Source organism: Delphinus delphis, chromosome 17 (assembly GCF_949987515.2).
Source record: "Delphinus delphis chromosome 17, mDelDel1.2, whole genome shotgun sequence".
Classification (NCBI taxonomy): domain Eukaryota; kingdom Metazoa; phylum Chordata; class Mammalia; order Artiodactyla; family Delphinidae; genus Delphinus; species Delphinus delphis.
This window is the reverse complement of record NC_082699.1, coordinates 60016058-60041145: the sequence shown is the minus strand read 5'-3', so window position 1 is coordinate 60041145 and position 25088 is coordinate 60016058. Positions and strand designations below refer to the sequence as shown.

General features: G+C 41.6%; 1 protein-coding gene across 1 annotated transcript in view; it reads left to right on the top strand.

The window, feature by feature from the left end:
* Positions 1 to 9391, top strand: part of EXT1 (exostosin glycosyltransferase 1) — a 291933-nt gene extending 282542 nt beyond the window's left edge. The window contains exons 9-11 of the mRNA XM_059995092.2: positions 2261 to 2421; positions 5084 to 5255; positions 9057 to 9391. Coding sequence (XP_059851075.1) covers positions 2261 to 2421; positions 5084 to 5255; positions 9057 to 9242 — 519 coding nt within the window. The 3' untranslated portion in view covers positions 9243 to 9391. The remainder of the gene's footprint in view (positions 1 to 2260; positions 2422 to 5083; positions 5256 to 9056) is intronic.
* The last annotated feature ends 15697 nt before the right edge of the window (positions 9392 to 25088 follow it).

Sequence of the window (25088 nt, the reverse complement as noted above, 5' to 3'; positions counted from 1 at the left end):
TATCTTTTAACTTTGAGACGCCCCTTACCCCACCACGCTTCCTTAATGTGTGTCCCAACACCCTACTTTTTTTCCCCCCAGGTATTATAGCTTTGGGGAAAAACCTATATTGTTAAGGCTTTCTTATCTTGAGTCAGGGCACCAAACTAAATCTCCATAAAAATTTAAATTCATGGCTGTTTACAAAAATCATGTCTTCTAACTAAGCCCCAAGAATTCAGAGATAAAAGGACCCTTACGGATCACCCAGGCCAGTGTTTCCCAAACCTAGGATTTCACTGACATGTTTACCTAGGATGAGGCTTAAAAAAAAAAAAAAAGAGTATGCCGTTTAAAGAAAAATATTAACTAAGTTATCGAATATGTGGTGGGAATGTGGGAAAAGGAGCGATGATGGTTATGCATATGGTGAAAGCTTGGGAAATACTGATCTAGGCTTATTTGCTTTGTCTTGTAATTGAGGTAAAATTCACATAGCATAAAATGAACCATCTTCAAATGTAGGATTCAGTGGCGTTTAATACCTTCACAGTGTTGTATGCTTATTACCTCTACTTCATTCTGAAACATTTTCATTACCCTAAAAGGAAACCCTGTATCCATTCATCAGTCAGTCCCTGTCCTTTGGAACCACCAACCTGTTTTCCACGTCTGTGGATTTGTGTATTCTGCACACTTCTTGGAAGTGGAATCATACAGTATGGGGCCTTTTGTGTGTGGCTTCTTTCACTCAGCATAATGTTTTCAAGGTCTGTCCATGTCGTGGCATGCATACGCATCAGTGTTTCATTCCTTTCTATAGCTGAATAATATTCCATTGAATGGATATACCACGTTTGGTTTATTTATTGATGAGTTGATGGCGTTTGGGTTGTTTCCACCTTTGGGCTATTGTGCACAGTTATTTGCTCTGCTTTTGAACCCCTGGGAGGTCAGGAACTGGACTTGCCAACATCACTCAGCCATCCAGCCACCATCACAGTGCCAAGACTTGAAATATCTGTGGAATAAATGAAAATTCCGTATGCATTGCTTATCAAGAAGAGACAGGGCAAAGGTTGTTGGGTGCACGTGTAACCTGTATAAGATAAATTGTTTTCAACACTGTAGCCACAGAGCTAGAAGGGAAGCGCTGATAACAGTACACACCAAATCTGAAACCAGATGGCTTGGGTTCAAATCTCGGCTCTGCCACTTACTAACTCAGAAAAGTTATTTGAACCTCCATATCCTTAGCTTCCCTCTCTGTAAACTGGACACTCTAAAATTACCTACTTCACAGGGCTACTGTGAGGATGAAATGAGTTAAAATGTGTAAGTTCTTACAACCATGCCTGTTGTATTATAAGCATTACACAATTATGACCATTATATGATGGTTTGCTGTTACTGGTTTTTTTTTGGGGGGGGGGTTGTTTTGTTTTTACTTTCTGTATGTTGTTTTATGTGTCATTCATCAAAAATCATAGAAGTCAAAAATGAGTTTATACATTTGAAAACAGACTATTTGTTAATTACACATGTTAGTTTGTAGCAGGTTCAGAAGTACTTGCTTTGGGTTATTTTGAGCACTAGGAGGTCATTTCACTGCCTTTCCTTTAAAAATAATCTTGGCCTGTCCCCACTTATTCCTAGTGATTCTTCAATGTGGATGTGTTTTCCGAATTTCCTCGCACTGAGCATCTTCACACCTGAGAGGCCTGAATGACTGTTCTTGATGATATCTGCTTTGTATTCCTGTTAGAACCCGTGTGCTTTTTAAACATCTTTTCTCTGGCTTTTAAGTGGATGCTTTGATGTTAGTCACTCTGGCTTTGCTGTGTGCTGGTGATGGTGTATGCTCTGTATTCATACTGTAGATGTATATAGAAAATCTGCTCCTGTTTATAAAACAGATGCGTTTCTGCCTGCCATCAATCAGCGGTCACTTATCTTTTGGAGGTTGGTGGGGGGAAGCAACTGATTTTTTGACTTTTTAGCTTGAGTAGACTGGATTTCTAAAGGACATATCCACCAATGTATTTTTTTCCTTCTTTCATTTCCACACTAATCTGAAGTTTCTTTAACAGAAAACATTAACATGTGCATAATTACGGGGCCAAATGTCAAGCAGTCAGTTTAATTTGCTGATGAAGACATGGAATTAATGTTTCGCAACAGTCCCGGGATTTCACATTACGAATTAGCAGGGGGAAGGGGATGTTTTGTTGACATTTGTTAACACCGTTGATTGCTTGTTTGGCTTGTGTTCTGCCTGCAGGTGGATTTTGCGTTCACCGTGTGGCAGAGCTTCCCCGAGAGGATCGTAGGGTACCCTGCACGCAGCCATTTCTGGGACAACTCGAAAGAGCGGTGGGGCTACACGTCCAAGTGGACGAACGACTACTCCATGGTGTTGACGGGAGCTGCTCTTTACCACAAGTGAGGAGTTTGGACGACTTATATTGCTTTTTATATGAGTTTCTGGCTGCTGCAGAGATGGGAACTTGGGCCAAATCTTGTTAACAACCTTAATGGAAATTAGTTTGGAAAATCCCCATTTCAATTCTGTTGATGTGGCCAACGTGTATCTTTGAAATCAGTAAAACCTCTTGGCTTATGGCATCTTTAGAAACTATGGTAGAGCAGCATATTCAGCGACTCTGAGGTGTGGAGACGTGCTCAGGGTGTATTGAGTAACTGAATGTGTAGAAGAACAACAAAGTAAACGCTTAATTGAGCACCTCCAGCACTGTTCTAGGTGCTTAGGATTTACTGCTGAGTAAAATAGGAAAAAAATTTTCTGCCCATACAGGTTTTGTATTCTAACAAGGGGAGAGGCAATATACATAATAATTCTATAATATATTAAGAGAGAGGCTTCCCTGGTGGCTCAGTGGTTAAGAATCCGCCTGCCGGGCTTCCCTGGTGGCACAGTGGTTGAGAGTCCGCCTGCCGACGCAGGGGACGCGGGTTCGTGCCCCGGCCTGGGAAGATCCCACATGCCGCGGAGCGGCTGGGCCCGTGAGCCACGGCCGGCCGCTGAGCCTGCACATCTGGAGCCTGTGCTCCACAACGGGAGAGGCCACAACAGTGAGAGGCCCGCGTACCGAAAAAAAAAAAAAATCCGCCTGCCCATTCAGGGGACACGGGTTTGAGCCCTGGTCCGGGAAGATCCCACATGGAGTGGAGCAACTAAGTCCGTGCGCTGCAACTACTGAGCCTGCGCTCTAGAGCCCACGAACCACAACTACCGAAGCCCGCCTGCCACAACTACTGAAGCGTGCGTGCCTAGAGCCCGTGCTCCTCAATGAAGAGTAGCTCCCACTCGCTGCAACTAGAGAAAGCCCGCGTGCAGCAACGAAGACCCAACACAGCCAAAAATAAATAAAATAAAAATAAATAAATTAAAATATATATCTCTTAGGAGATAAGACAAAGCAGAGCAGGGCAAAGGTGGAGAAGGGGCAGGTTGGGGGTGATCCTCACTGAACGGATGAGATTTGAGTGGAGACTTGAAAGGAGAAAGGAAGTCAGCCAGGAGAACACCTGTAGGAGGAGTGCTCTGGCGTGGGGAACAGTGTGAAAGGATGCCTTGAGACAGGATGCTGGAGGAATATCCAGAAGACCGATGTGACCAGAGTGGAGTGAGGGGCAAGCAGGTGAGAGAGGTCATGGGATCCCAGATGCAGGACCCTACTTTCCATCATGAGGACTTGACAGTCTTCTAAGTTACGTGGGGAGCCGGTGCAGGGGTGTGAGCAGAGCAATCCTTCTTATGTTTTAGGCATCTACTGTGAAGGCTGTGGTGAAGATAGACTATAAGGGGGGCAGGGGAGAAGCAGGGAGACTTATTAGGAGGTGACTGACATTATCTAGGCAAGAGATGATGGCGCCTGGGTCAGGAAGTGAGCAACAGACGTGGGAAGGTAGTGATCAGATTGTGGGCATATTCTGAAGATGCTCCAGCATGATGTCCTGACAGATTGGGTACAGAGTTTGATGACTCTTAGGGTTTTTGACCTGAAGAGCTAGAAGTGTAGAGTAGTAAGCCAGCAACAGAGTTGGGGAAAGGCGTAGATGGAATAGGTATTAGGGAAAATATAGGAGTTCAGTCTTGGGCATGTAGGGACATTTAAAAGAGTGTGTTGAAAAAGTCAGGGATGGAGATATAAATTTGGGAGCTGTTTGCATAGATTTGGTCTTTAAAGCTAGGAGACTCAGGTAAGATGGCCAAATTCATGAGTGCAGAAGGCTGATGGTCCTGACTCAATCATTATTGAAATCCCCTCCTTAGTAAGGTGAACACACCAATCTTAACCTGGTCTTTTTTAGTAAAAAAATAGAGAATCCTGTCATCTCAAGGATGGAGTTGGAAATGCACAAGGTATAAGCATTTAGGGTGACTGAATTTTGATCTCAAGACTCCACCTCTTTCTTCCCGCCACCACCATTCAGTGAATCAAATTCATTCAAATGATTTTTCCAATAAACATATGCTATATATTCCTCCAAAAAAAATACTAGGGTGAGAAATAATTCAAATAAATTGTGGGTTCTCCATAATGATTGACCACCAGATTGATTGGGGTTTTGCTCTAACAGTGTTGAAACACATGGCTTACAGGCCAGAAAAAATGGAATGGTTATACTGTTGAACTCAGAGTTATGGAATAGTATTGAATACAGTTCTGATTAAACCAATAATTAAAATTGTAAAGCAACTTGTAATGATATGTGGATCACATGTAAGTAACTTCTCCTGACATCTAAGTATTCGGTTTCTAACCAACCAGCCTGATATTAAAGTTAGCCTGGGCAAGCAATAGCTCCATCTGTGTGTTTCTCTGTACCTTGTTTCCTTATCTGTAGTACCTACATCATAGGTTTCTTCTAAGGATTAGATGAGGCATTTCTTGTAAAGTACTTTAGAACATTACCTGGTATATAGTATGTACCATATAAATGACAATTGTCATCATCATCATCATCAACCATGATATGTTTAGGGATTCAAAGAATGAGTATGTGGTTTCTGACAAAGAAGACCACCTGTTATTTTATAATGATGGCCCCTGCTGAAACCTGTCTTTGGTTTGTACAGATATTATCACTACCTTTACACCCATTACCTGCCAACCAGCCTGAAGAACATGGTGGACCAGCTGGCCAACTGTGAGGACATACTCATGAATTTCCTGGTGTCTGCTGTGACAAAATTGCCTCCAATCAAAGTGACCCAGAAGAAACAGTATAAGGAGACAATGATGGGACAGGTAAGAGAAGGAGAACTCTCCCCCCTTGCTTTGCTCACTGGTGACTCAGTCTGAGGTAATGAGGACTCACTGTTCCTCTAGGAAGCATAATGAGAAGATATCAGGAAACAAACCACATGCAAAAGCTCTGAGGGAGTGTATGTTTGGGCGTGGGTAATTGGGAAGATGTAAGTCAAGAGTATCTTTATGTCAAGAGTATAAAAGCTGTCTAAATTGGTGCAGCCACTATGGAGAAAAGTATGGAGGTTCCTTAAAAAACTAAAAATAGAGTTACCATATGATCCAGCAGTCTCATTCCTGGGCATACATCCAGAGAAAACTCTAAATCGACAATACCCATGTACCCCAATGTTCATAGCAGCACTGTTTACAAAAGCCAAGACATGCAAGCAACCTAAGTGTCCATCGACAGATGAATGGATAAAGAAGATGTGACATTATATATATATATATATATATATATATATATATATATATATATATGCAATGGAATATTAGCCATGAAAATGAATGAAATAATGCCATTTGCAGCAACATGGATGGACCTAGGGATTATCATACTAAGTGAAGTAAGTCACACAGAGAAAGACAAATATCATATAATATTGCTTATATGTGGAATCTTAAAAAATGATACAAATGAACTTATTTACAAAACAGAAGTAGACTCACAGACATAGAAAACAAACTGTGGTTACCAAAGGGGATAGTGGGTGTGGGGAGAGATAAATCAGGAGTTTAGGATTAACAGATACACACTACTATATATAAAATAGGTAAATAACAAGGACCTACTGTCTAGCACAGTGACCAATACTCAGTATCTTGTAATAACCTATAATGGAAAAGAATCTAAAAAAGAATATATATCTGTATAACTGAATCACTTTGCTGTACACCTGAAACTAACACAACATTTTTACTTCAAAAAAGTTGAATAAAGAAATAAAAGCGCTCATGTGACCTACCAGGTGGCATAAGAAAGACGTCTCTTCTCCAGAGTTAAAGACCTAAAGAGAATTTATGCAAGTTTATTTTAGGTGTTTTATTGAGTGGCTAGTAATGCTCTCAACACAGCCTCCTAATGGCTGCTCTTGAGTCGGATGCACATTGTGGAGGCAGATGAGGAGTCATAGTACTTGGTTTTCAGTTCTAGAGCCAGCACTTGGTTGCTGTAGGCAAGTCAGTTACCTTCCAAAACTCAATTGTCTCGTCTTTAAAATGGAAATGGTGAAATCTACCTCACAGCGTTGAGGTCAGACGTATGAAAGCATTTGCCAAAGTAAAATACAGTGTTGGGTCACAAACGATTACTACTAAAGATACTTTCAGCAAAATATAATCTTTCTCTTTTTACAAGTAAGAAAACTAGGACCCAGAGAATTTAAGCATCTTGCCAGAAGTCACCCAGGATTAGAGACAACTTGGAATTGAATCCCGGCCTCTGTTTCTTCCACTATTTATTCTTCTACAGCTCAGCGTCCTTTTATTCATCTTGGACAGAGCCCAATACTCTATGTACGAAATCAAAAACCATTAGACCATTTAGATCTACCCAAGTGAAATCATGGAGAATCCAGCAGGATTTGAGTCAGCCTAAAAGGACATACTTATGTAGTTATATCAGTTCAATCTGGGGGGTTTTCCGTGTACCTTGTTCTAACAGTTATTGAAAATCACGTATAAATCCAGCTTTTGCAGAGGAAAATGTAACCAGGCCTCATGTTAACACAATTGATGGTTTTTCATTCACTGAATTTAGTAAAAGCAAAAAATTTACAGGATTTTAAGTTTATAAAATTTAATAATTTAATATTTACCAAATATGTACAGGTTATCAGGCATTGGTCTAGGTACTAGGTACTGGACAAAGCAAAGAATCCAGTAGAAAATTCTATTTCCCTCTAACTACTAAAAGGACAGGCGAGAGGATTTACAAGAATTTGTCATTTTTAAGACTGAAAGACTTTGCAAATTCAAGCAAAATGTATTGAGTACCCATGCATAGTCATATTTATGATCTCATTTAAAGATACACCATTCCTTTAATGTTGTTAACTCAGAGTCCTCTGGACTCCCCTGAGGTTATACACAAATTAGGGGTGGAACTCATAACGTATGGTTTCTTAGGGGTTGGTTTTTTACTCTTTTCATAGATTTGCCTAATTCTACCAAACCAATATTTCTAGTGACTTTACACATCTTTTGGAACAAATCTAAATTTAGGCTTAGGTCTAACTAGACGTATCTAGCTAGATATGTGCTATATTTGCCCCCTTTTTCCCATCATATACACTAGTTTATTGAATGTTTGTGTGACTGGTGAAGTAAATGGATATCGTGCTCTAAAATTACGCCTTTATAACACAGGAAAGATATCTTCTGTAATATGTTGGTTGACCCAAAATAAATGTTAAAATCAAGAGGCAAAAAAGAGACTTGAATGATTCACTTGGACTCTTTTTTTTTTTTTTCATTTGTAAGAGAATAAGAATGAGCTTAGGCTCTTGACAGTGTTTCCCTTTGAGGATGTGAACACTCACCGGGATGTAGTGGGTCTAGCCCTTTGGGAATAAGTGGACCAATCAGAAATGGCCTGCAAGCTCATCCCAAATTAGGAGAAAAATGGAGGTACCTTTGGGACTTCCGGCTCTGATATGGACTCAACTGGTCAGCTTAATTTGATGCTCTCTCTGATTTACCAAGCAGAGTTCCTCTGGTACAAAAGGTAAAGAATGAAACCTGAGTTCTGCCCCTTTCTAGCCCTGAACAAACAATTTTAACTTCCTTGAACCTGCTTCCTCATCTGTACGGCGGAGATGTTATTACCTGGGTAGATAACTCGACCAGGTTGCTGCGAAGCTCAAATGAGCTCATGAAAGCACTTTACAAAGAGTGTTTTGTTTGTTGTTCTGCTGCTCCGAGATAACTTGACATTTGTATTTACCTTCGATGCTTTCTTTCAAGCATGTTGACACTTGTGGTTTTAAAGTGACTCAGTGATTCTCACAGCAAAATGTACCTTCCTATGAAAGTATTTTCTAACAATGCATGAGGATGCAAACACATTACACACACACACACACACACACACACATACATACATACATACATACATACATACATACATACATACATATATATACACCATTCAACAGTGGCCTATTGACATAAATGAGTTTGTGGGTTTTTTTCGACATAATTGGGCAGCCCACCTTTTCCTTGTTTCATAAAAACACGATTTTAAAGACATTATGCTTAGTTGATCTATTTAAATTTCAGCAATCAAGTCACTTAAGGCATTCTTTTAAATCAATGTCAGTCATTTAAATGGTCTAAAAATATTTAACCAACCTTAGGGTCAACATGGAGAGCTGAAGAGACGGCAGCCATCTTTCTTCTTACCCAGAATCAACCAAATTAACAGGAGGGTTTCAGAAAATTATCTGTGAAACCATAAATACATTATTAGTCATCGCATTTGCTCCCAAGTGCGAAGAAAAGTTTTATGTTTAGTGACCACAGCAGTTTCATGGACCAGAGAATGTGTCAGTCCCTATGGATCTTTGTATGTTTGGGGCGTTGGGAAACATGGCAGGTCTCGGGAAAATCTTCCGGCGAGGCTGAAAATCCGGACCCATGCTTGCGTCTTCACCAGGCACGTGGACGGGGCCGCGTGGTGGCCAGGCCAGACCCTGAGCCCTACTGCATGCCCGTTAAGCCTGACTTCGTTTTCGGCCGTGTGTCCATCTCACCTGGCACCTGTCTCATCGTCTTCCTTCTTTCTCTCCCTTTCCCCAGACCTCTCGGGCTTCCCGCTGGGCTGACCCTGACCACTTTGCCCAGCGACAGAGCTGCATGAATACGTTTGCCAGCTGGTTTGGCTACATGCCGCTGATCCACTCTCAGATGAGGCTCGACCCCGTCCTCTTTAAAGACCAGGTCTCTATTCTGCGGAAGAAATACCGAGACATCGAGCGACTTTGAGGAACCTGGCCGAGTCGGGGGAGGGGAGCAAGAAGGGCCAGAGGATGGGGTCAGCGGCTCTCTCTTCCCCGTGCACATCCGCTCAGCAGCGGAGCTAGATTGTGCCAAGTATCCAAATAAACTAAGATGATCAAAGTGACAAAAAAAAAGAATATAAAGGAAAATAAAAAGGCCAATGGAAACTCTACTCCTGACTCGTGGGACTGCACAGGACTGCCCCAGACTCACCTCACTGGCTTCTATGTCCCAAGACTAGGTTGTGTACAGTTTAATTATGGAACATTAAATAATTATTTTTGAAATGATTGCTATGCAGGTTTAAACTTTTTTAATGATCAAAACTATTAAAAACCAGAGTTCTTTCTTTAATCAAAATTGTGTTGGTTGTGGATATTTCAAAGCTGCTGCTCCTCTTTCACAGACAGCATTGCCGTCGGTCACGCGGGGTGCCCTGCAGTTTCGAAAAGCTCGGACTTCATGGAAAAAACCATAAGTCACTCTACCCCATGTCAAGAAATAGCCAAGCATAACTAAGACGAGTTCATGACTCAGCTTTGCCAGAGCAAATTGTTTTCCATTTTGAATTTGCAGATCCACTTGAACTTTTATCTCTAAAATGTTGCTGCATGAGAAGAAGTATAGTGACCTCCAGGTAGACAGTTCTAACTGAAAACTTTATGTTTGAGATAAAGATGATCATCTTTTTCATTGCGGGCTTGCGGGAAGTTAGTACCAAGAAAACGCTAGTGTACTTAAGAAGTGTTCAGTTTACACAAGGAACCATGCAAACAATCTACCAGCATATTAGTGAGATGGAAGTATTGACCCATAATAGTAACCTAGTGCTTTTCACGGGGGTGGGTTCGATTACACATTCAACCACTGACACACGTCTGCTTAGGGCTGGGGAAAGGCTTTGGTTTCAAGGCAAAGGAAGAATGAGTGTATCGTTGGCTCGGCAGGAGTCACAAGACAAGCTCTTTTCATGGTTGTGAAAACCTCGTTTCAGAAGCTTCTCTATTGAAGAAGAAGTAATAATGTTGACATTCCCACCATTGAACTTGAGGATTGCTGAGAAGTAAACGGAGGGTGTATCTCACCGTTGGGACCCTGATACCACTTTTAGCCAAACAGTGTTTTGAACGAGAATCTGGCAAACAAAATAATCAGAAACAAATGTGAATACTGTTTTCTTTCATTTTAATTTTTATATCTGTAGAATCTGTAGTTTAGTCGTGCTTCTTGTTAAAAAGAACATTTCTATCCCTGGAAATGCTGCTTTGAGCTTCTGATCATTATAAAATTGCAATTACAAACTGAAAAAATATATATATCCCTTAACTCCATTATAAAAGATGGAGACTTCTGAGATTAGACTGCTTCTACTTGGAAGAGGCAAGAGAGAATAAAGAAGAGAAAGACATTATTGGGTCCTCTTATGCTGAATAAACAAGAAGCACTTTAATTTTTTTTTTCTTTTTGCCCCTAAACTCTCATGCATCTCATAAATGTGTTTCCAGCATTGGGTTAGAAGAAAGTCTCATCACAGAATTATGTTCAAGTGCCTGGCTTAGGTCAGTGGAAACCGTAAATCCAGGAGACTTTAACTCATCCTTGTTTTATAGACATCTGGAAGTGAGAAAGGAACTTTCAAAGAGCATGCAAGGAGGAAGAGAGCTTTGAGCACTGGAGAGGTGACTCAATATGCTACCTAGTGACAGCAAGGACCAGAGCCCACATGTCCTGATTCTGTGTTGTGAGTGGTACACAGGCAATGAACTTCAATGAAAGACGGGCTTTTCTCTGCAGCCTGGTGACTCAGAAGAGCTCCCTAAATCTCTCTCTTATCCAATTTGACCCAGCCTTAGCCCACTCTCATACATGTGACATTTTCTGCTAAGTGGATATGACTATCTCTTAAGTATTTATTGAAAAATAATTCTTAGGTCCATGGTGCTTGCACTCGTTTCCTTCTATAAAATGCCCAAATAGGTTTCATGCTGTTTAAGTTGCAACACTCAGCAACTTAAAAGGTTAGCAGTTAATCCTTATTCATCTGGCCTTTGCAAGTTTGTATTTAATTATTTAGGTGTGCCAAATTATTCTTGTATCTTTCTCCTTTGCAAAAATGAATGTGATGTTTTTGTTAAATGACCCCCAAGCCGACTTGCGACTCATGTTGTCGTCTTGGCTTGCAGATCTGTGTCCTTCATTGTACCAGTCAGTCACATGAATGGATTCAGGGAACTGTTTTGAGATATCACAAAACTCACAGGGCATATTCTCCACAAACAATGTATGTTATGTGGGGAAAAAAAAAAAAGATGGTAATTATAAATGAGAACAGGGTCTGACATACTTTTCAGCCACTTGAAATCTCCAAGGTTTTATTTTATGTCATTCTCAGAGCACATCTCTTTGGAATGCTGGCCAGTATGTTCTTTTCCCATTTTGAACCTACGTCTGGGAATAGAACAATGCTTAGCAAATCAGCAAGGCCCAACAGTAAGATGTAATTTTAATTCACTTAGGCAAGAGTTGTATTTCACTGCAGCAAGTTGACAAATCATAGCCATCTCTGTAGGACGTCAGGAGTTATATCTCAGTCAACTTCAATGATAACCAGGAGTCCCGAAGTCAGCCAACGTGAGCTGTGAAGAAGCCAAGAGCAGAGAGTACAGCGCCTGCCAACCATGTAATGAGTTTCATGCAGAAACTCCACAGAGGACTCGGCCACTTACGATTTCCGCACAATATCTTTTTCCAGCTCCACATTAGGATGTGTGATCTTAAAAATAATTTTTTTAAAGCTGACTTAGGTGTTCATGCAAAACGGCTTATACAAATCAAGTTTACATATACATGAACCATATCACCTTTGTTGAAAACAACAAAATGACCCAAAATTGAGGCTGTAGAGAAAAATCCATGAAATAATCATTGTAGTCATGTCACGAAAGATAACCTAGCTAGGTAGGCCTACCTAAAATTGAGGCTGTAGAGAAAAATCCATGAAATAATCATTGTAGTCATGTCACAAAAGATAACCTAGCTAGGTAGGCCTACCTGGACACATCATATTGGCACACTTTGCAATAGGATGCTTCAGAAGAAGTGGAATATCTGCTAGGTGGAATTTTATGTGCATTACACATTAATTTTTTCTTGTTCCAGATGGTGCTCAAAGAAGGATCAATTCAATTGCTTCCTTCAATTTTTCTTTTGGAGTGATTTTTGTTTTCCATTTGTAGTAGGCTATGTTAGCCTTTACTTTAACGATTCTGGAAACCTGGGTACTTGAAGGGATATTATGCTGGTAGCCTTTCATAAAGGTTACTGAACTTTAATTATCAGGGGTGAGCTGAATGAATGTGAATAGATCTAGATACTATTGGGGGGGGAAAAAAGAGCTCTTGATTTAAGAAGTAAAGAAATATTCATCAAACCTGTTTAAAGAGTGGGAGTAAGGAGAAGGCAGCCCAGCAGCTTAGAATCTGAATAAGACTTGCTGGACCAGCTGAATTATGGATGCAAAAGCCGAGGCAAACTTCCCAGACCTGAAAGTGTCTTATGTTCCCTTAGGTCTCTGAGAGCTCCAGTTTTAAAAAGGACCCGTTATTACCATGAACTCTCAAATTAAAATGTCCTGTCTTCTAATAGTTAAGGTCATTGCTGCACAGCCAGTACAGGGCTTCAGTTGCTGAATTCCTTTACCTTGTTTCCATTGGCAGTGATGATGGACAAGAACCTTTCGGGTGGCTTTGTCATTCTTGGCCAGATTTAACCAAGAAAGCTTTCACTGCTGGCCTCATTCTCTTAGGCATGATTGAGGGGGACATAGTTGTTCTGACTTGAGTTCTCAGTGAATAGGTATTAATACCAGACTGTGCCGAACTTGCCTCCTTCTGTCTTAGAACTTCAGCAAGTACACAGTCAATTACTCCTTGACTCCAATCCTACTTTAAAAGAATGGGATCGAGCATCCTAAGAACACCATCTCACCCGTCAATTCAGTAACGCTGTCCAGAAGCTGTGGCTAGAAAAGCTGCTATTTACAGTATCGTCTTTTTTTTGGCCGTGCTGGGTCTTAGTTGCAGCCTGTGGGATCTGTAGTTGCAGCATGCGGGGTCTTTAGCTGTGGCATGCGAACCTTAGTTGCAGCACGTGGGATCCAGTTGCCTGACCAGGGCTCTAACCCAGGCCCCCTACATTGGGAGTGCAGAGTCTTAGCCACTGGACCACAAGGGAAGTCCCTACAATATATTCTTGATAATAAAGGTGACTCCTGAAAACCATCTCCCCTTTTCCCCCTTTCCAAAAATCAAAGGATTTTATTTCCATGATTTTTACTTAGCAGGGATTGACTGTAGTTGTCACTAATATGAAGTTCCAGGATGTTCCATATCAAGAGCTACCCAGATTTTGCCCAATTAAATAGGTGAGGGAGGCTGTAATACCCTCTGGGAAAGAAACGGGTGGGAACCATCAAGAAAGCCGGCAGATTAGCAGGGTCTCACCCTTGTTTAAAATCAAGTCAAGCTAGCCTTTCCGTCACTCTATTTTTGTAATGATTTGCCTTTTAGACCTCAAAGGCCATTTGATTTCTGCAATAGTTCGCTGTTCTCCTCTTATAGGAATACATCCCTTTCCTTTTGGTTGTAATTATTACTAAAATTAGGGCCATGCAGATGACCTGGTTACCATGTAATGAACCTTGTATATTTATTTTGAGAGAAAAATATGTATAGGATATGTTGAGGGGTGGAAGAAAGATATGGAAAACTGGAACTATTTTAGGTGGCAAGTTGTAAAGAAAAGAAAAAGTATACCTTATTTTGTATACGATGTACATTTGGGACAGTTTTCTAATATGTTGCCAATGTTCTTGTAGTATCACCACAGGTCTTTTCTGAAGTGCTTTCCCCATTTGTTACAGACAATTAATGAGTTAGTGCAATTAAGCCCTGAAGTGTGTGTGTGAGCGAGAGCCTGTGAGAAAATACAAAGCCATGGATCTTGATTTACTTCACTGACCTGTGTAACTTTATGTCTGGGTTTTACCATCCGAGATAGATTATTTTATAGAGAGTGTCACCAAAGAATTTTTCCTTCCAATTTATAGAAGAAAAAAAAAGAGAGAGACATTATTAATAAATGACATGACTTTTCATCTGCGTGGTTTTCATTTCATCTTTTCTGTTGACTACAGAAAGATGTCAGTTCTAAGGAGGATTCGATGTGCTGGGGAACACAAAGCTCGTGTGGAGATTCTGGGGGAGTTTGGAAGATGAGGTTGGACCATGTGCGCTGCGTGGAGGTCCAACTCTTGCAGCCTGGCTGCAGCCCAGCACTCAGCCTCCTGGGGAACATGGTGCTGCCAGCAGCTACCATCTCCCAGGCCACATGCAGCTGGTACTGTTGCAAGCAGGCCAGGGTGAAAAGTGGTGATATGCCCAGTTCTCAATGTTCCTCCACATGGACGCTGGGACAACGTGGCAGGGCCAGGACCCAGAGCATCTGGAGCCTGACAGCTGTGGCCATTACCCCCTTTGGTTTCAACTGCTGCATAGGGCTCATGAATTACTGGCTGGCAAAGCATTTATTAGACTGGCATTTCTCAAAAGAATTTACAAATGGCTCCAGGCGTGAATGCAGCTCCCTGATTCAGGACCGCTGTAGTAAGATTTTATGACAGTAATAAACCTCATTCCACTCTATCCTCTCTCCTTTTGGGGGCTCTCCTCCCCTTCCTTCCACCCTCTTTCTTTGGACATTTTTAGAGAAAGGATATCAGTCACCAGCTTCACGTATTTGCAGAGAAGCAAATTCCAAATTGCGCTTGGGGGTGTTGATTTGTTTTAAGACATCAATCAGGTTATATGTTCAATATTTTAGTTTGTCCATCTGAATGGTGGCTAAAATGGTGACTTCAGAATATTAATTGACAAATATTTTCTGAACAACTACTGTATATAGAACACTGTTCTATGTGCATCCGAAGGAATGACGATGAAGAAATCCTACTTCTTGTTCCCAAGCAAGAGAGAAAGAAGTCAGGCTGAGGTCAGACAAGGCATGTCTAAGGCCAGTCAGCAGAGGAGACTCAGAAAGAGGTTTGCCAAGTCCCAGGTTCCAAACTGGAACTTGGTTGTGACAGTGCTACTTTGTACAATCTGGCCTCACAACGTGACGGATGATGGTGTAAAAATCATTCCCAAGTGTGAGGACAAATGAGAAGCAGCTTTTAAATTCGGTCCAACCCAGCCTCACAGATGTTTCAACACGTGCCATAGGGTGCAAAAATACCTTGAGCAAACCTACTTGATAAATCAAAGATGGTGTTGCTTTATCATCTGAGCATTTCCACCAGGTCTACTCATGACAAGAGAAAACCAGAAGTTATTTGTGGACACCTGAGTCATTCTGCATTGGTCTCACCTAACATTGTACTGACTCTCTGATTTGCAGGAACTCAGAACATAGGGGGAACAAATTAGGCTACGTTGCCTACTGTTTGAGGCTCAACTATGCTTTGGAGGATACAGTGAAGACACGTCCCTACTGCAGTGGATTCAAGGTTTTTATTTCCTTTTGATCTCACTTAGATGAACTGCCCAAGTGTGCTATGTAAGGTCTCAGTTTTGGAACACAGCTAACTACCTGGGTTTGAATCCTGATTCTGCCTCTTGGTAGTTCTGTGACCTTACAGAAATTACCTTTCCTCTCTGCCTTGATTTCCTCAGATTAGTACTGGTCTATACCTTATAGGGTTCTCATGAGGAGTAAGTGCGTTAATCAATAAGACGTTCTTAGAATAGCACACGGTATATAAGAAGAAGGATATAACTCTCAGCTATTATTATTAGTCAATATTTTTCCAAAATGGTTTATTTTAGGAATCTTTTCCTTAGCCTGTTAAAGAGGAAACGTTCTTAGTTTAATGTTTAGGACGTTAATACTAACAAACTTGTTTTTCTAGTGTCACAGGCACCCCTTGTTTTCGATTGCAATCATGTTTTAATGTCTATCATCATGAAATCATCCTAGCATCCGGGAATGGGCAATCCATCAGTGCAAATTATGCAAAGTTGAGTTTTCATTTTCTGGCTGAACTTTGAGGGATCATTTTTATTCTCATTTAATGGAATATAGTTGAGGTAGCTCAGGACAAAAATGAAGTTTGGGTGCCAATTATTATCGTTTTTTTCCTGGTGGCTTCAATTATATTAAGAAAGAAAACATGCTCTTGCCAATATGTAAATTATTTGCCAACTTTGGATTTCTGTTCCAAACTGAACTGCAAATAACCTGGTTTCCTTGGCTAAATTTACTTGTGAAACAAACTTAAAATGCATATTTAATCAGATAGGACCAGATCATTCCATCTTCGAGTAGATGAAAAAAGTTAAACTATGAAGAGGGGACTTGGAGGCTATTTTAACTGTTCCGCAAAGATCCATATATACACATTGTTTCATAACATGCTTTTAAAAATTTAATATATAGTGAACATATTTCCATGCATTAAATCATCTCAAATAATCAAATTGTAATGGATGCATAGAACGCCATTGAATGACTATTCCATATTTTTTTTTACCTAATTCCTAACTGTTGGATATTTAGGTATTAAGTTTCTTACAATTATGTGGTAAATACTGTAAACATCATTTGATCAATGTCATCCATGCTGTGGTATATATTCTTAAAGACAAATCTTCGTTCACACCCATGACCATTATTTTAGGATAAATCATAGACATAAAACTGGCAAGTCAAATGTTATAAACATTTTAGAGATGTTTGCTGCATAGTCACAAGATATTTCAATATATGATAATGGCTACTGAAAGCAAATTTCAATTAACCCAATAAAAACTATCTAGAAAAAAAATCATAATAATTGCAATTTGGCAGCTAAAATGTTTTTGAAAATGGGGTCCATGGAAGCAAAATAACAAAGGGTAATCTTCAGTTGTTAAAAAAAAAGTTGAATATTATTCTTCTGGAGGGACAAATTTATTGGTACTAGCCCTCTTGTTGGATGTTGGAAAAATTTGTTGTAGATGACATGTGCCTTATATCTTGTCTTTAGGTTGAAACAGGGAGTTAAAATAAAGCTTCCTTCTCAAATATTGGCTTCTTCCTTCTGGCAATATCCACATCAATTAAGTTTTAATAAAAAGCATTTTAAATATCATTCTCCCTGGCAGCTGACGAGTCTTCTCTTCCAGTATCAGCTTGCTTTTCTTTAGGGGAACGCAGCCCTCTTTCCCTCTTAGGTTCTATGATTTGTATGACGCTGATCCCACCCTTTATCCTGACTCCAGGGGAGTTATGTACCCGTCAGGTCATTGAGACCCAGTTCCAGATCGTGTATTGGCACTTTTAAGAAGGAGGTACCAGGACTTCCCCTTCAGTCCAGTGGTTAAGACTTCCTCTCCCAATGTAGGGGGTGTGGGTTCAATCCCTGGTCTGGGAGCTAAGATCCCACATGCCTCACGGCCAAAAAGCCAAAACATAAAACAGAAGCAATATTGTAACAAATTCAATAAAAAGTTTAAAATGGTCCACATCAAACAATCTTAAAAAAAAAAAAAAGAAGGAGGTACCATCTTTCCTTTAGCATTATGTGCATAATATACTTCAGTAAGGATCACACTAACGATATAGCAAGGGTAGATGTGTTGGAGAGTAGTCGTTTAGCATATCTCGAGGGAGACTTCATTGAAGATGTGCATTTAAGTGAGATCTTAAGAAATAAGTAGCAATTTAACAGAAAAGAGTAGAAAGGGCACTACTTACAAAGGGACATGGACCTAAACACCTTCCATCTGAAGTATGTACAGAGGGAAAATGAGAGCCTAGATCTGTATGAAAGACATCATCGTAACACAAAGATTTGGTTGGTTCAGCTCAGGATGACTGCTTGGCTAACAGCATGTATTCCCAGCAAAAAGTAAAGTACGTAAGTAATAATAATAGTTCCCTTGAGTCGCATTTTCTTTGCTCCTAATGCAAAAGTTTCAGTGCAAAACACTGGAATTGAGGGTCATATCTGATTCTACTGCACTTACCAGAGAAAGTATGCAGAGGGTAGCGGAAAGCATGTGCTTTTCAAAATCTGTAGGAAAGATCTGGCTCTAAAGACTTTTGAAATGGAAAAATTAACTTTCATTTCTGGTTAGGACGTAGAAAGTTGCAAAAGATTGTCACACTCATCTTTGCAATGAGTACAAGTCCGATAAGTTACAATATCATGGTAATTTAAAGCCTGACAGAGAGGTGAAGATGCAAAGAAAGTTAAATGAACTAAATCTTAGGAAGAGATAATCCGTTCCTAGAAGAAGAGTATCCCATGGCTGCTTTCATTCTAGCAACACCGGAATGTTACTCCATCAGAGAGTGGGGTAAGGAGAAACCAGGTGTGCTGCTCATAAACTTTTAGTGGCCATGTGTGGGCTGGTATGAGGGGTTCAGACTCCTAGGGGACCCAGTCACGTGTTGATTTGTGCCCATCTACCAGTTCTTTACCATGAGATCCTCACCAGCTGTATGTAGCAGGAAACTGAATGCTGAATACAGAACAGAAGGATTGAGAGAAATCCCCTTAAGGCACACTGGATCTTCACTGGGTAGAAGGTAGTGGCCCACCAATACCTAAGGGAAGGGCAGGGACACCGAGAGAATCCCTTCCATCCTGAGATGTAGAGAACCATAACAGTGCAAGGCAGTGGCCCACTGAAGGTAGGAGGGAAAAGCAGGGAGGCTGAGAGAGCTCCCTCCTGAAGTACACAGAGAGCCCCCTTCAAGATCCACTGAACCTCCACCGAGTGCACGGCAGTGGCCAACCAAAGGCTAGAGGCGAGACAAGAAAGTTAAGAAAAATCTCCCTCAGGTTCATGGGACCCCCACCAAGCACAAGGCAACTCCGCAGACCCTTGCGTAGACATAAGGTAAGTGATATTTAATATAAAATTAATATGTTAGTTTTCTTACTGCCTTATAACTTGGCTTTCAGAGAATCACCTTACTGTATAGTATGCTTCTCTCTCAAAATTGGAGAAACTACGTATCAGCCTATCATCGCAGGTAAGTGTTTTTCTTTTTTTTTAAGTATATATATATATATATACACACACACACACACACTTCAAGTGTTGCACATATGTTCAAATGGATACTTAGGCAGTGATGATGATGACGCAGAAACACCTCATCCAGTCCTTGCCGAACATTTGTTAGATTTTCACATGAAGACATCCACACACACACACACACAAATACGTTTATTAACTGTATGGTATGATCATTATTTACCACTCGTGAAGTAGAAGTAGATCATCATAAAGGTCTTCGTCTTCGTCCCTTCACCCTGGGCGGGCTGAGGAGAAGCAGGAAGAGAAGGGGTTGGTCTTGCTTTCTCAGTGGTGGCAGAGGTGGAGGAGATTCAGGAGCAGACGGGGAGAAAGGAAAGGCAGGCACACTCGGTGGAACTCTATGGAAATACGTCCTAATTTCTGTCTGACTTTTTTACTTTTTCATTTGACTAAAAATATTTCTATATGATACCAGTCCTTCTTCCACCATCTGATTTCATTTCAGTGCCGTATCATGGGAGGGTCTGTGTCATAAAAGAAGTCAGAAGCAGTCTTGAGTAACCAGAACCCTTCTGCCGGATTGTCTAAATGTCCATTTGTCTCCTCGCTTTGCTTCTTCTACATCTTCTTCCTCGTCATCTGGCACTGGTTCAGAAGTGCCCATCTCCACCAGGTTGACTTCTGTTCATTCCTCTGGTGTGGTGTCTGTTAGCTCTTGAATTTCTCCAAGATCCGTATCTTGAAACCCTTTACACACCCCCGACCCCCCTTTGCCACATCTACAGTCTCTTTCCTGATTTCCTCCACTGGCTCTGTTGTAAATTCTGTGAAGTCATGCACAACATCTGGACACAGTTTTCTCTGGCAGGAATTTATTATTTCAGGTTTGATGGCTTTCACAGCTTTTTCTATAGTAACTATGGTATCTTCAATGGTGTAAACCTTCCAGACCTGCATGATGTTCTCCCTATCCCGGTTCTCTTTCATAATGTTGACCGTCCTTTCCATAGAGTACTGTGTGAAATGAGCCTCAAAGCTCCTTATGACCCCCGATCTAGAGGCTGAATTAGAGACCTAGTGTTTGGGGGCAAAGTAGGCCACTTCGACATCTTTGGTGTTGAACTCATGTTCTGGGGTTCTGGGTGGCCAGTTGCATTGTCCAGTATTAAAAGAACTTTAAACGTCCATCTGTTACTGGCAAGGTACTTCCTGACTTTAGGGACAACATCGATGAAACCAACCCAGAAAAAGTTTTCTCGTCCAGGCCTTGTACAACCAAAAGAGTGAAAGCTGGTGTTTACCTGTTCCCTTCAAGACTGGGGCTTTAGCAGCCTTATAAGTAAGGGCAGTCCTGATTATAAACACAACTGCGTTTGCACAAAACAGCAGACTTCTCTTATTCCTTCCTGTCTTCAATCCTGGTGCTCACTTCTCTTCCTTACTAATCAATGTCCTTTGTGGCATTTTTTCCAGAACAGGGCACTTTCGTCTGCATTAAAAACCTGTTCAGGCAGATATCCTTTCTCCTCACTGATTTTCTTCATGGCGTCAGGGAACTGGTCTGCTACCTCTCTGTTGGCAGAAGCTGCTTCTCCTGACTTGTTTTTTTTTTTTTTTTAAGCCAAACCTCTTTCTAAAACCATCCTTTGCTGGCGTTAAATTCTCCAGCTTTAGATCCTTCGCCTTCCATTTTGCTTTAAGTTACCATGTAATGACTTTGTTTTTTCTCAGATTGTGTTGAGTCTATAGGTATGCCTTTCTTATAGCAATCCTGCACCTACAGAGAAGCGGCATTTTCAATACAAGATAAAAAGATATTTCATAAAAAGTGCAAGGTTTTGACACCTGCTGGCATAGCTGCAGTGATAGCTTTATGAATTTTCTTTTCTTTTTTTTACAGTGGTCCTTACACTCAATTCTTTTATCTTGAAATGGTGGGCAACCGCAGCTGCAGACCTCAATCTACAGTATAGTTCCTCAAAACATTAAAAATAGAATTACCAGGCTTCCCTGGTGGCGCAATGGTTGAGAGTCCGCCTGCCGATGCAGGGGACACGGGTTCGTGCCCTGGTCCGGGAAGATCCCACATGCCGCGGAGCAGCTGGGCCCGTGAGCCATGGCCGCTGAGCCTGCGCCTCCGGAGCCTGTGCTCCGCAACGGGAGAGGCCACAACAGTGAGAGGCCCAAGTACCGCAAAAAAAAAAAAAAAAAAAAAAAAAAAAAATAGAACTACCGTATTATCCAGCAATCTCACTTTTGAGTCTATTTCTGAAGGAAATGAAATCAACTATCATAAAGAAATATCTGCACCCCCATGTTCACTGTAGCATTAGTTACATTAGCCAAGATACGGAAACGACTGTGTCTAATAATGGATGAATGGATAAAGAAAATGAAATATATATCTACATATCTGTATCTATCTCTCTCTATATATAGATATTATATATAATGGAATATTATTCAGCCTTAGAAAAATAAGGAAATCCTGTCATTTGCAACAACATAGATGAACTTTGAGGGCATTACGTTCACTGAAATAAGTCAGAGTAAGACACATACTGTATGATCTCACTTATGTGTCGAATCTAAAGAAAAAAACAAACTCATAGAAATAGACAATAGAGAGGTGGCTGCAAGGTAGGGAAATGGGGAAAAGTAGTCAAAGGTAAAAACTTCCAGTTATAAGATAAATAGGTTCTGGAGATGTAATGTACAGGATGGGGACTATAGCTAATAATACTGTGTGTTATATTTGAAGGTTGCTAAGAAAGTAGATCTTAAAAGTTCCCATCACACACACACACACACACACACACACACACACACAAATTGTAAGCATGTGAGGTGATGGATGTGTTAACTAACCTTATTATGGTAATATTTTGCAATATATTACATATATCAAATCATTATGTTGTATACCTTAAACTTACACAGTGTTATATGTCACATATCTCAATAAAGCTGGCGGGGGGGAAGGTCAACATATCAAAATCAACCACATTTAAGAAAAGATTGGAGAGAGAGACCTTCAAGATGGCGGAGGAGTAAGATATGGAGATCACCTTCCTCCCCACAGATACATCAGAAATACATCTACATGTGGAACAGCTCCTACAGAACACCTACTGAACGCTGGCAGAAGACCTCAGACTTCCCGAAAGGCAAGAAACTCCCCACGTACCTGGGTAGAGCAAAAGAAAAAAGAATAAACAGAGACAAGAGAATAGGGACGGGACCTGCACCAGTGGGAGGGAGCCGTGAAGGCGGAAAGGTTTCCCACACACTAGGAAGCCCCTTTGCGGGTGGAGACTGCGCGTGGTGGAGGGGGGAAGCTTTGGAGCCACAGAGGAGAGTGCAGCAACGGGGGTGCGGAGGGCAAAGCGGAGAGATCCCCGCTCAGAGGATCAGGGCTGACCGGCACTCACCAGCCCGAGAGGCTTGTCTGCTCACCTGCCGGGGCGGGTGGGGGCTGGGAGCAGATGCTTGGGCTTCGGTCGGATCCCAGGGAGAGGACTGGGGTTGGCGGCGTGAACACAGCCTGAAGGGGGCTAGTGTGCCACAGCTAGCCGGGAGGGCATCTGGGGAAAAGTCTGGACCTGTTGAAGAGGCAAGAGACCATTGTTTCAGGGTGTGCGAGGGGAGGGGATTCAGAGCACCGCCTAAACAAGCTCCAGAGACGGGCACGAGCTGTGGCTATCAGCGCGGACACCAGAGACAGGCATGAAATGCTAAAGCTGCTGCTGCAGCCACCAAGAAGCCTGTGTGCGAGCACAGGTCACTATCCACACCTCCCCTCCTGGGAGCCTGTGCAGCCCGCCACTGCTGGTCCCGTGATCCAGGGACAACTTCCCCAGGATAACACACAGCCCGCGTCAGGCTGTTGCAAAGTCATACCGGCCTGTGCCGCCGCAGGCTTGCCCCATATTCTGTACCCCTCCCAACCCCGGCCTGAGTGAGCCAGAGCCCCCTAATCAGCCGCTGTTTTACCCCCTTCTGTCTGTGTGGGAACAGACGCCCTCAGGTGACCTACACGCAGAGGCGGGTCCAAATCCAAAGCTGCCTGGAGCTGTGTGAGCAAAGAAGAGAAAGGGAAATCTCTCCCAGCAGTCTCAGGAGCAGTGGATTAAATCTCCACAATGAACTTGATGCACCCTGCATCTGTGCAATACCTGAATACACAACGAATCATCCCAAAATTGAGGTGGTGGACTTTGGGAGCAACTATAGACTTAGGGTTTGCTTTCTACATATAATTTGTTTCTGGTTTTATGTTTATCTTAGTTTAGTATTTAGAGTTTATTACCACTGGTAGATTTGTTTATTCATTTGGTTGCTCTCTTCCTTTTTCTCTTTTTATGAGTGTGTATGTGTATGCCCCTTTGTGTGATTTTTGTCTGTATAGCTTTGCTTTTACCATTTTTCCTAGGGTTCTCTCTGTCTGTTTTTTTTAGTATAGTTTTTAGCACTTGTTATCATTGGTGGATTTGTTTTTGGTTTGGTTGCTCTCTTCTTTTTCTTTCTTTCTTCTTTCTTTCTTTTTATTACTTTTTAATTTTTTTAATTTTTATTTTTTTTGCGGTACGCGGGCCTCTCACTGTTGTGGCCTCTCCCGTTGTAGAGCAAAGGCTCCGGATGCGCAGGCTCGGCGGCCATGGCTCACGGGCGCAGCCGCTCTGCGGCATGTGGGATCCTCCCAGACCGGGGCATGAACCCGTATCCCCTGCATCAGCAGGCGGACTCTCAACCACTGCGCCACTAGGGAAGCCCTTGTTTTTATTTTTAATAATTCTTTTTGTTTTAATTTCTTTCTTTCTTTCTTTCTTTCTTTCTTTCTTTCTTTCTTTCTTTCTTTCTTTCTTTCCTTCCTTCCTTCCTTTCTTTCTCCCTTTCTCTCTTTCTCTCTTTTTTTCTCACTTTTTTTCTGAGCCATGTGGATGACAGGGTCTTAGTGCTGTGGCCGGTGGTCAGGCCTGTGCCTCTGAGGTAGGAGAGCCAAGTTCAGGACATTGGTCCACCAGAGACCTCCCAGCTCCACAGAATATCAAATGGTGAAAGCTCTCCCAGAGATCTCCATCTCAATGCTAAGACCCAGCTCAACTCAACGACCAGCAAGCTACAGTGCAGGACACCCTATGCCAAACAACTAGCAAGACAGGAACACAACCCCAACCGTTAGCAGAGAGGCTGCCTAAAATCATACTAAGGTCACAGACACCCCAAAACACACCACCAGACGTGGACCTGCCCACCAGAAAGACAACATCCAGCCTCATCCACCAGAGCACAGGCACCAGTCCCCTCCACCAGAAGGCCTACACAACCCACTGAACCAACCTTAGCCACTGGGGACAGACACCAAAAACAATGCGAACTACAAACCTGCAGCCTGCAAAAAGGAGACCCCAAACACAGTATGTTAAGCAAAATGAGAAGACAGAGAAACACTCAGCAGATGAAGGAGCAAGGTGAAAACCCATCAGACCAAACAAATGAAGAGGAAATAGGTAGCCTACCTGAAAAAGAATTCAGAGTAATGATACTGAAGATGATCCAAAATCTTGGAAAGAGAATGGAGAAAATACAAGAAACGTTTAACAAGGACCTAGAAGAACTAAAGAGCAAACAAAAAATGATGAACAACACAATAAATGAAATTTAAAATTCTCTAGAAGGAATCAGTAGCAGAATAACTGAAGCAGAAGAACGGATAAATGACCTGGAGGATAACATGGTGGAAATA